The following is a 10685-nucleotide window of genomic DNA, read 5'->3' on the forward strand; positions in this document are numbered from 1 at the left end:
CCCTGACAGGTTATAGGAAATACACGTATTCCCTCCCAGGCCACCTGGTTCCCCAGGTACAACCTGTCCCAGTCCCCGCCCTTCCCTCCGGCAAGCCCTGCCGCTGGACCCTAGAGACGGAAACAACTACGCTTGCGCCATGGAAAAGACCCCTGCATGGGAACCTGAGGCGAGCGGCTCTACCACGGGGTGGCCAGCACCCCGGGAGCCCAGGGCAGGTGGGGGAGCTGGGAAGTTCGAGTCGAACCCCTGGGGCTGGTGGAAGTTCCCAGGGAGGTGGAGAATGAAAGGCTGGATGCCAGGGTCCAGAGAGCAAATGGGGGAAGGGTTTCGATGATTGGGTTTCTAGGAGAGAAGGGAACCGGAGGCTGGGATTCCTGGGTCATGGAGAGGGGTCTGAGACCTTGACTGGAGTCCAGGGGGTGGGAGGTGGGGGATGGAAATGGGAAATCTGAGGAGTGGGAGGGGCCATGGTAGCAAAAGTCCGCATAAGAGGGAACAGGAAATTGAGTAATGGACTCCTCAGCCCTGGGGTAGGAGGGGCCTGGAGGGTCCACCTTAGTGCTTAGGGAGGGACTTGGGGGCCTGGACCCCTGGGTCCTCCCAGTCCCTGTCCTTCCCAGGCCCATCACTGTCCTCAGTGCTCAGTGAGCTCCCCAGTGCAGCCACCCTTCGGTACCGAGGCCCTGGGGTGTTGCTTTCGGGGGCACTGGAAAATGAGGAGGATGATGGAGAAAGGAGCATCCAGGCCTTCGCGGAAGGCTTCCCAAAAGAGCTGCGGGACCCCCCTGCCTCCCGGGAGCTGCCCTGGCCCATGCAGGCCAGACGGACACACAGGTGAGGCCCACCTCCCACCTGCTGGGGTCTATGTGCGCCCCTCCCTGTCCTCCCTGCCGATCTGGGTCTCCTCTTCCCCATCAGTGCCTCTGCCTCTCTGACTCCAAGGAGTCTTTCGTGGTTCCCGACTCGCTTCTCCCTCCCAGGTTTGCATTCTCTTCCTCCAAGCCTCTCACTCTCTCTGAGTCTGAAATCTGTCATTTTTCCCTCTCTGCTTTGTGTCTTCCTCTGTCTTTGCCTCCTCCACTTCCGAACCTGACACTCCTCTCTCCTTTCTTTCCTCTCTCCCTCAACATACATTGTAGGGTCCAGTGAAAAATGGAAACACTGGGTCTCTTGTTTAAATCATTATTACACATTTCAAGATCACAACAGCATGACACTCGAAGCCCGGGCAAGGCCTTTCCAAGAATGGGGCCCGTGTGGCTGCTCAGGTGGCCCTTGAAACTGACTCTTGTTTCTTTGTCATTCTGACACAATTCTAATGGGTGTGGGAGGGGTCCCCCCCGACCATGCCATTAGGCAATTCTCCTGGTGTCCTACAATCTAACACAGTTCTGACATTATCTACCTGGAGACAGCATCAGAACCCATAGGTGAAAGGCTCAGTCCTACAAAACTGCCCCCAGTCACAAGTCCAGGTTGTCGCCTGAGCTTCTGACCCACCGACTATAGATTGGACGTTCCCACAGCCCCCTTCTCAGGTTCAATTGCTAGAACAGGTCACAGATCACAGAGAAACAGTTTATTTACTAGATCATTGGTTATTGTAAAAGAATATAATTCAAACAGCAAAATGGAAGAGATTCATAGGGCCGGGTATGGGGAAGGGAACAAAAAAGCTTCCATGCCCTCTCAGAGGTCACCACTCTCCCCAAATCTCAACGTGTTCAACCAATCCACAAGCTCTCTGAATCTATTCTTTTGAGTTTTTATGGAAACTTCCTACATAGGCGTGATCGAGTAAGTCATTGGCATTGCTGACTGATTCAACCTTCCAGCCCCACTGTGGCGATGAGCAGTCCAAACTCCCAATCACCTGGTCGGTTCCACTGGCAGCCAGCCCCTACCCTTGGGTGCTTTCTAGCTGTCACTCATTAACATAACAAGACAGCTTAATTGTTCTCAGCACTTAGGAAATTCCTCGGGTTTTAGGAGCTGTGTGCCAAAAACGGGTTGAAGACCAAACATATCTTTCTCATTAGCAGTCAGGATATCACATCTTCCTTTCTTTTTTGTTTTTGTTTTTTTAATGTTTACTCTGATATTTGCCTACAGGTAAGTGCAGGGAAAATGATGTACAGATGCAAAGAGTATTCCTATAGTGCAGGCACACGTGAACCTCACCTAGAATGAGAGACACCACAGTACCCCAAAGCACCCTACAAGCCCCCCTCACAAGATTGTACACCATCACTTTCTTGCTCTTCAGAGCTGGGCCCTCTGGGTCTGCACACTTCAGAGCAGCGCTCACTTCGACCCTTGCTCTGGGACCCCAGTCAGTAGACCCTGCAGTCCTGCTGTTCCTCCTGGCTGCCTCTGCTTAGCATCATGTGTTTCTTTTCATCGCTCTAGAGAATCCCTGTCAAGAACTCACCGCAATGTACTGTCGGGTTACTTCTGCATCTGGGTGGTTTCCATCTGGGGCTGCTAGGCCCTTCATTTTCCACCTGTTTCCTTCCAGGCAGAGCTACACCAGGGACCAAGTGGCCCAGGGCTCGGGGTCCAGAGCGGCACACCGGGCCCTGATGCTTCGGAGGTCCAAGGAGAAGATGTGGGAAGGCTTGCGCAGCTTGGAGCCCTGGGCATGGACGCTGAAGAGAATTGGGGGTGCGATGGGGCTGGGGGACGGCCGGACTCCCGGGTCTCAGGGAGGTGGGGTGGAGGGGTCGGTCCCGCCTCAGAAAGAAGCCCGACTCCTCTCTGCCACCCCCTGCAGGCCAGTTTGGAGCCGGCACCGAGTCCTACTTCTTGCTGCTGCGCTTCTTGCTGCTTCTCAACGTGCTGGCCTCCGTGCTAAAGGCCTGCATGACGCTGCTGCCCGCCTGGCTGGACGGAGCTCCCCCGGGTCCCCCTGGCCCTGACCCCTCCTCACTCTGCGGCTCCTACAACCCCCACCCCCAGGGCCTGATCACCTTCCCATCCCAGGTCTTCAACCTGCTCTCGGGGGAGGTGAGTGCCTGGACCTCCTCTGGGAGACCTCCTCCGAGCCGCAGTGATCGCACAGCTCCGTGAACCCGCCCCTGCCAGTCCCACGGTGACCCCTGCTCCTCCTTTCCATCCCCAGGGGTTTCTAGAATGGTCCCCTCTCTTCTACGGGTTCTACCCTCCACGCCCGCGCCTGGCAGTCTCCTACCTGTGCTCTACCTTCGCCATCGGTCTTCTGTCCCTGGTGCTCATCCTGCATCGGTCAGTGACACCCCTGCACACCCAGACCCTGGACCACTGGGGTAGAGGAGAGCAGTGCTGGTAGAAGTCCCTCCCCAGGAACCCTGAGTCTCACTCTGTGATCCCGTTTTCTCTGAGTTGAAGTCAATTTTTTAAATGCTTAAGTGCTCAGGGCCAAGGATAAAGATGGGAACTTTTACCTTCTTGTGGCTTAGAGTCTATTAGGGAAGGTATGTTATTCAACAAGCAAGCAAATTAATCACATCTTTTCTGGAAGGGAGATGCAAGATACCGAAAACAAATATCAGTTAGTCATTCATTTATGCAACAAATATTTATGGAGCAGCTACTATGTGCCAGCCATTGTTCTAGGCAGTTGGCAAAACACACAGTAGATCAAACAAACAAAAAGCCAGCAGATCATGTCCTGGCAGAGCTGACATTTTAGCGGGGAGACAAGAGATAAGCAGTAAGCCATAAATGAGTCAATTATGTGTTGCATTACAGGGCAAGGTTGTTGTAGCAATTCAGGTGGGAGATCATGGTGGCTTACTTGGACCAGGGGGGTGACAAGTAATCAATTTTGGATTTCTTTTTACATCGAACTTTCTCAGCTTTTTGAGATAATTGATATATAACATTGTATACGTTTTAATATACAGCCTGTTGATTTGATACATGTATGTATTGTAATATGATTACCTTACAGTTGATTTGACATACTTATATAGGATTCCTTCGTCATATCACATAATTACCCCCTATTTTTTATGGTGAGAACTTTTAAGATCTACTCTTTTAGCAAGTTGCAAGTGTGTAGTATGGTGTCATTAACTACAGTCACCACACTGGACATTATTCAGCTCATAACTGGAAGTTCGTCTCTTTGACCCACATCTCCCCATTTCTCCCACACATCCCCACAGCCCCTGGTGACAGTTTCTTTCCATGTCTTGGCTATTTTGAATAATGTGGCAATGACCTTGAGAGTGCAGATACCTCTTGGAGATAATGATTTCAGTCCCTTTCAGTAGATACCCAAAAGAGGAATTACTGGGTCATAGGGTAGTTCTAATTTTAATTTTTTGAGGAACTTCCATATTGTTTTCCATGGTGGTTGCACCAACTTACATTCCCACCAACAGTGCATGAGGGTTCCCTTTTCTCCACATCATCGCCAGCACTTGTTGTTTGTTGATTTATTGATCATGGCCATTCTGAGAAGTGTGAGATGGTGTTTCATTGTGGTTTTCATTTGTGAAACTGGTGAGTGATGTTGAACATCTTTTCATATACCTGTTGGTCATTTGTACATCTTTAGAAAATTCCTTTCAATTCCTTTAACCATTTTAAAATCAGGGTTTTTTTTGTTTTGCTTTTGCTTTTCTTTTTTTGCTATTGAGTTGTATGTATTTTGGATATTAACCTCTTGTCAGGTATATGATTTACAAATATTTTCTCACATTTGGTGGACTGCTTTTTCATTTTGTTGATGTTTTCTTTTGCTGTCAGAAGCTTTTTAGTTTGATGTAGTCCCACTTATTAATTTTTGCTTTTGTTGCTTGTGCTCTTGGTGTCACATCCCCAAAAACTGTTGCTAAGACCAATTGCAAGGAGATGTCCCCCTATGTTTTCTTCTAGGAGTTTCATGGTTTGGGGTTTTATGCTTAAGTCTTTAATCCATTTTGAGTTGATATTTGTGAGTGGCATAAGATAGGGATCCAATTTCATTTTTCTGCATGTCATCATCCAGTTTTCCCAACACTGTTGAAGAGACTGTGCTTCCCCATTGAGTATGTGGGCTCCCTTGTCAAATATTAGTTAACTGTATATATTTTTATTTTTAAAAATAGCACACACATCCAGAAAAATGCACAAACCAAAGAGGAGAGCTTGGAATGTTCCCACTCATAACAAGAAATTGAACATGACCAGCCTCCAGAAGCTTCTTCAAGACTCTTTCAGCTATCACACTGCCCACACAATCTAGTAGGGGAGATAAACTGTGAGATAGACTTAAATTACTAAACAAGCAAATCAACCATTTCAGTTTGGGAGCAAAGCTATGTAGAAAACAAATGGAATGATATGTCCAGCTTTTTTTTGATATAATCGATATATAACATTGTATAACTTTAAGGTGTACAATGTTCATTTGCTACACTTGCACATTCCATGTGAATACCTTACAGGTGAGTTGATACACTCACATAGGAGGCCTTCATGATATGATATAGCAGAGATCAGCATATTTTTTTTGTCATAAAAAAGTAAAGAGCAGCCAGAAAATATTTGCATCTTTGTGGGCCATAGGGTCTCAGTTTCTACTCTCCACAGTGGCAGGGCAAAAGCATCTGTAGACAGTACGTATGTGATTGGGGATGGCTGTTCCAGTAAAACTTTATTTACAAAAAAACAGGACTTTGTCCTTGGGCTGTAGTTTGCCACCCCGTAAAATAGAGAATAAAATAGAGAATAGAAGGCTGGGGACCCTCATGAGGTGGAGGGGTCAGTAAAGAACTCTCTGAGGAGGTGACCTGTAGATGGAAACCAGGACGAAAAGGAGCCAGCCAGGTGGACAATTGAGACAGGGGTATTCCAGGAAGAAGTAACTGTTAGTACAAAGGTCCTGTGGTGGAAAGAGCTTTGGGGTGATCTGAGTAATGAAAGGACAGGAGGAAGGGGAGGAGGGACAGAATCTGAGCTTTGAGAAGTAGGTAGGGCCAGATTGGGTGGGCCCTGGCTGTGTGATGGAGCCTCCATGTCAGGAACAGGGAGAAGCTGTGGAGCAGGTTTCAATAGGAAATCCCATCTGATCTGCACTGGCTCAAAAACAGAAAGGATTCCGAGGGGACAGGTGGAAGCATGGAGACCTGAGAGACGTCTATGGCCATCCACTGGAGAAGTGGTGGTGGAGGCTTGCACCAGGGCGAGGAAGGTGGAATGGGCTCCCTCTGCCCAGTTTGCTGTTTGTTTCCCTTTCGCTGGCTCTGTTCCCTGCCCCAGGTCCTTTGCCCCTCTCTTCTTTTGCCTCCCCTCCACTTCTCTGAGTCTGTCCTTCTCCCCTGCCAGAAAGGGAAGGTATCTGTCCCTCCCCTTCCCTCAGTCCTTGACCCCTCTTTCTAGGTCTTTTTCTCCTCACTGAGTCTTTTTCTCCCTTTCTCTGACTCTGTCCCCTTCGGGGCTGTCAGTCCCCCTCTACACCTCTGTCTCTCCCCAGGGTCTTTATCCTGGATCTGGGTCCCTGTTTACTAGGTCTCTGTCGGGTGTCTGATCTCAGGGTTTATCTCGGAATATCTCTTGGTCTTCGGCTCCAAGGATTGTATCGTGTCTCTGCCTCTGACTTTCTCCACCAGGTAGCAGTTCGCCAAATGCCCAAGGTCTCAGGATGTATTTTTCCTGTTTGCCTCCCAACCCCCACCCGCGCGTGGCCGCCCTGCCACATCCCGTCTCCCGCATCTCGCCTCTCTTAGCTCGGTGTCCGGACTGAAGCAGACATTGCTGGCTGAGTCCGGCGTCCTGACCAGCTACAGCCACTGGGTGTTCTCTGCCTGGGACTTTGGCCTCAGCGGGGATGTCCACGTGCGGCTGCGCCAACGCATTATCCTATACGAGTTGCAGGTGTGCTTAGGGTGCGGGACCCACAATCAGATAGGGGCCAGAGGGGGCGGGGATGAGACAGTGGGCGGGGCCTAGAATACGGGTGGGGCTTCAGAGGGGATACTAGGTATAGCTATCTTCTAAGGAGGTGGGCCTTGGGGAATGAGAGGAATGGGAGGAGGCTGCGGGGATGCCTGAGGTCAAAGGGTACAGGAAAAAGCTTGCGGCAGGAAAGGGGCGGGATCTAAAGCTCCTGGTTCGAAGTTGAGAAGGGCGTGGCCAGAAAGGGCTCGATAAAGTAGAACAACTGCAACAGGCATGAGCGATGGGCAGGGCCTTGGGTGTGGCTTCTGGTGCTGGGCGGGGCCTGTAAAGGCGGGGCCCGGAGACCTAAATTGTCACCTGGAGGGCCCTGGAGGGACTGAGAGGATTACAGAAGTCCTCAGAGGAGTGTTTCTATATCAGTTCTAGCTGAACCAGGGCTCTGGGCCCCTGGCTGGGCCTGGGGGAATGGCACCCAAATGGACATCTCTCCTGGCCTCAGGTGGAGCTGGAGGAAGCAGTGGTGCGGCGCCGAGCTGCGGTGCGGACCCTAGGCCAGCAAGCCCGGGTGTGGTCGGTGCGGGTGTTGCTCAACCTGCTGGTGGTCACGCTCCTGGGGGCAGCCTTCTACGGCGTCTACTGGGCTACAGAGTCCACTGTGGAGCTGCAGGTGTGGAGACGACTGGGGTCTAAGATTCCTGGGATCTTAGGAGGGATGGGTGGTTATGTTTGGCCTTCAGACTTCAGGGTGCTGAGGGAAGAAGAGGCTGGGGGAGGACATCAAGCTTGGCTTCTCCAAGACCCCAGAGCCTCTTCTATTGGTCCCTCTCCCTCCTAGGAGTGGCCCCCTGTCCAACAGATGCCTCTGTTAAAGCTTGGGGTGGATTACCTTCCGTCCATATTCATCTCAGTGGTCAACTTTGTGCTGCCACCCATGTTCAAGCTCATTGCCCCACTGGAGGGCTACACCAGGAGCCGCCAGATCGTATTAATCCTGCTCAGGTTCCAGCCTTTTGGGGTGGGCTGGAGATGATGGCGGGGCAGGTCGGTCGAGGGACGTTGGTTCTGGCAGATAAAACACGGAAATCCCGAAATATGGGATCCAATTAGGTCTGGATTCAAATTCCAACCCTCTCTGCCACTGAGCCTCAGTTCCTTCATTTGTGAGATGGGGAGACTCGTGAGTACGTTCTGCGCAGAGCGGCCTGGCACGCGCCAGGCACCTGGTGAGGGCTGATCCCCTTTCTCTCCCTTTCCAGGACCATGTTTCTCCGCCTGGCCTCCCTGTTGGTCCTGCTCCTCTCCCTCTGGAATCAAATCACCTGCGGGGGCAATAAGGAGGCTGGGGAGTGCAAAACCTGTGGCTACAACTACAAAGAACTTCCGGTGAGGAGGACAGCGGGCCAGGATTCCCGGGGCCTTGAAGGAAAGAAGGAGCCGGGTGGGTCCAGACTCCTGATCTGGGAGGAGAGAAGAGCATGGGGTGCTAAAGCACCCTCCCCTTGAGGACAGAGGTATGGATGTTTGAAAAACTGAAGACCCGCAGAGGAAGTATTGATCGAGTCTCATATACTTGTGATTTTGAGACTCGGATGCTTGGGCTTCGGGTGCCTGGGTCCTGAGGTCTTTCTGACTCCTGTTTTCCTTCCTTAGTGCTGGGAGACTCGGCTGGGGCAGGAGATGTACAGACTCCTGCTTTTTGATCTGCTGACTGGTGTGGCTGTTATGCTGCTCATCCAGTTCCCTCTGAAGTGAGAGCCCAGACCCCGCTGCGGCCCCGCCCCTTTCAGAGAGGGCCCCACCCAGCGTCCTGTTTCCTTCCCTTGACCCCGCCCTCTTTCTAGCCCTGCCTCTGCTACTTTGTTTCATTGCCCGATGTCTGCAAACCCCGCCCTTTCACGTGTTAAGTAGTTACTTCCCGTCGGGCACACCCCCTCCAGAACCTTGACAACTCCGCCCTTCCTCGGATATGCTCACTTCTGATTGGTAGGTGGGATGGTGGAGGCGGGGAACCCCCCCCACCCCGCTGACTTGGCATCCCCCGGCTCCTCAGACTGTTCTGTGGCTTCTGTCCCGGGACACTGCGTCGCGTGGTGGGGACCCAGGAATTCCAGGTGCCCGATGAGGTTCTGGGGCTCATCTACGCGCAGACGGTGGTCTGGGTGGGGAGCTTTTTCTGCCCTCTGCTGCCCTTACTCAACACAGCCAAGTTCCTACTGCTCTTCTATTTGAAGAAGGTAAGGGGTGGGGAGGAACATCGGTCTGGAGCTGGAGGTATTGGGGCCTGGGCTTCTGGGCGCTGGGGGACGAGGAGACTGAGGGGTGTGACTCGTGGGTCCTTGGGGAGGAGGATATTAAAAGTCTCGGATTACTGGATGCTGAAAGAGGAGGGGTCTGGAGGATAGACTCCTGGATATAGGAGGAGGGGCCTAGGGTATTCCATGTTTAGGTCTGAGAGAGGAGGGGACCGGGACTCTTGGGTCTGATGGTGGGAAAGGACTGGGACTCCTGGATCCTAAGAAGGGGGCCAGGACTCATGGATGGAGAAAAGAGTCTGGGGATCACTCTTGTGTCTCAGATTTCCTCCTTCCCCCGCCAGCTTGCCCTCTTCTCCGTCTGCTCTCCGGCCTCCCGCACCTTTCGGGCCTCCATGGCAAATTTCTTTTTCCCTCTGGTCCTTCTCCTCGGTCTGGCCATCTCCGCGGTTCCTGTACTTTATAGCATCTTCCTGTAAGTGTGAGAGGCGCCTACCTCTCTGTCCCTCCCTCCACCCTCAACCAGCATTACGACTCTTGGCCATCCTTGAGCTCCTCCTGCCTCTGACTTCAGGATCCCACCTTCTAAGCTGTGTGGTCCATTCCGGGGACAGTCGTCCATCTGGGCCCAGATCCCTGAGTCTATTTCCAGCCTCCCTCAGACCATCCAGAACTTTATCTTTTTCCTGGGGACCCAGGCGTTTGCTGTGCCCCTTCTGCTGATCTCTAGGTGAGGGGGCCCTGCTACCTGTATCCGAGAGGAGGAGGCTGGGGACCTAAACTCTGGGGTCGGAAGAAAGGAGGGGTCTGGGGACGTGGACTCCCGGGTCTGAAGGAGGAGGGGGGAGTGTCCAGATCCCGGGTTTCTAGAGAGCCATATGAAGATATCCTAAGAGCGTTTGTACAGTGGCTTTTATTCCTGTCTCCTCTAGCATTCTGATGGTGTATACACTGACACTGGCTAACTCATATGGACGCCTCATTTCTGAGCTCAAACAGCAGATAGAGATGGTGAGCCAGGCCGGATCCCTGGGAAGGGGTCTCGGGGAATATGGAAAGGGACATGTCTGTCTCACTGCCTCTCTCTACCCTTTACCACAGGAGGCGCAGAATAAAGTCTTCCTAGCACAGCGCGCTGTGGCGCTAAGCTCCGCCAACAGGGCTCTTTGACCTTCTCAGTCTGGCTCAGACTCTCACTTTCAGATCCAGACCTGCCTAGACCACGTCATCTGTGAAATGAGAGAACTGGAGAAGAATGTACTTCCTTCCAGCCTTGGGTTTCTGAGATTTCCAGGGCTCTGAACACCCTGACTGTAATGAACCTTATTCTTGTATCAATAAACACAGCAGAGACTACTGTGCGCTCTTTGAAACTTGCGTCCCGATGCCGGAGGCAAGGCTTCTGCGGGATACAGGTCAATGAAACGTATTGGCTTTGTGAGGGCCTGACAGGGATTCCAGCCAATCAGAGGTCACGTCCAGCGGGTGCAGGTACATTTGTGATTGGCTCAAACCGTTGATGCAAGGCGGTCGCTAGGCGACACCGAGCGTGATTCAGAGGGA

At 52.1% G+C, this 10685-nt stretch overlaps 1 protein-coding gene across 2 annotated transcripts; it reads left to right on the forward strand.

The window, feature by feature from the left end:
* Positions 1-5: 5 nt before the first annotated feature.
* Positions 6-10479, forward strand: TMC4 (transmembrane channel like 4). Of its 2 annotated transcripts, XM_039879850.1 has the most exons (15): positions 6-218; positions 624-837; positions 2522-2667; positions 2777-3009; positions 3125-3246; positions 6699-6846; positions 7370-7537; positions 7706-7869; positions 8127-8253; positions 8521-8618; positions 8921-9104; positions 9467-9597; positions 9697-9852; positions 10055-10133; positions 10224-10479. In XM_039879850.1, the coding sequence occupies exons 1-15, from the start codon at positions 140-142 to the stop codon at positions 10290-10292; spliced, it is 2118 nt and encodes a 705-aa protein (XP_039735784.1). In that variant the 5' UTR covers positions 6-139; the 3' UTR covers positions 10293-10479. The 2 variants fall into 2 exon arrangements, with proteins under 2 accessions (XP_039735784.1, XP_039735785.1); XM_039879851.1 differs by lacking the exons at positions 9467-9597; positions 9697-9852.
* The last annotated feature ends 206 nt before the right edge of the window (positions 10480-10685 follow it).

The sequence above is a fragment of the Pteropus medius genome, unplaced genomic scaffold (assembly GCF_902729225.1).
Source record: "Pteropus medius unplaced genomic scaffold, Ma_sr-lr_union100, whole genome shotgun sequence".
Classification (NCBI taxonomy): domain Eukaryota; kingdom Metazoa; phylum Chordata; class Mammalia; order Chiroptera; family Pteropodidae; genus Pteropus; species Pteropus medius.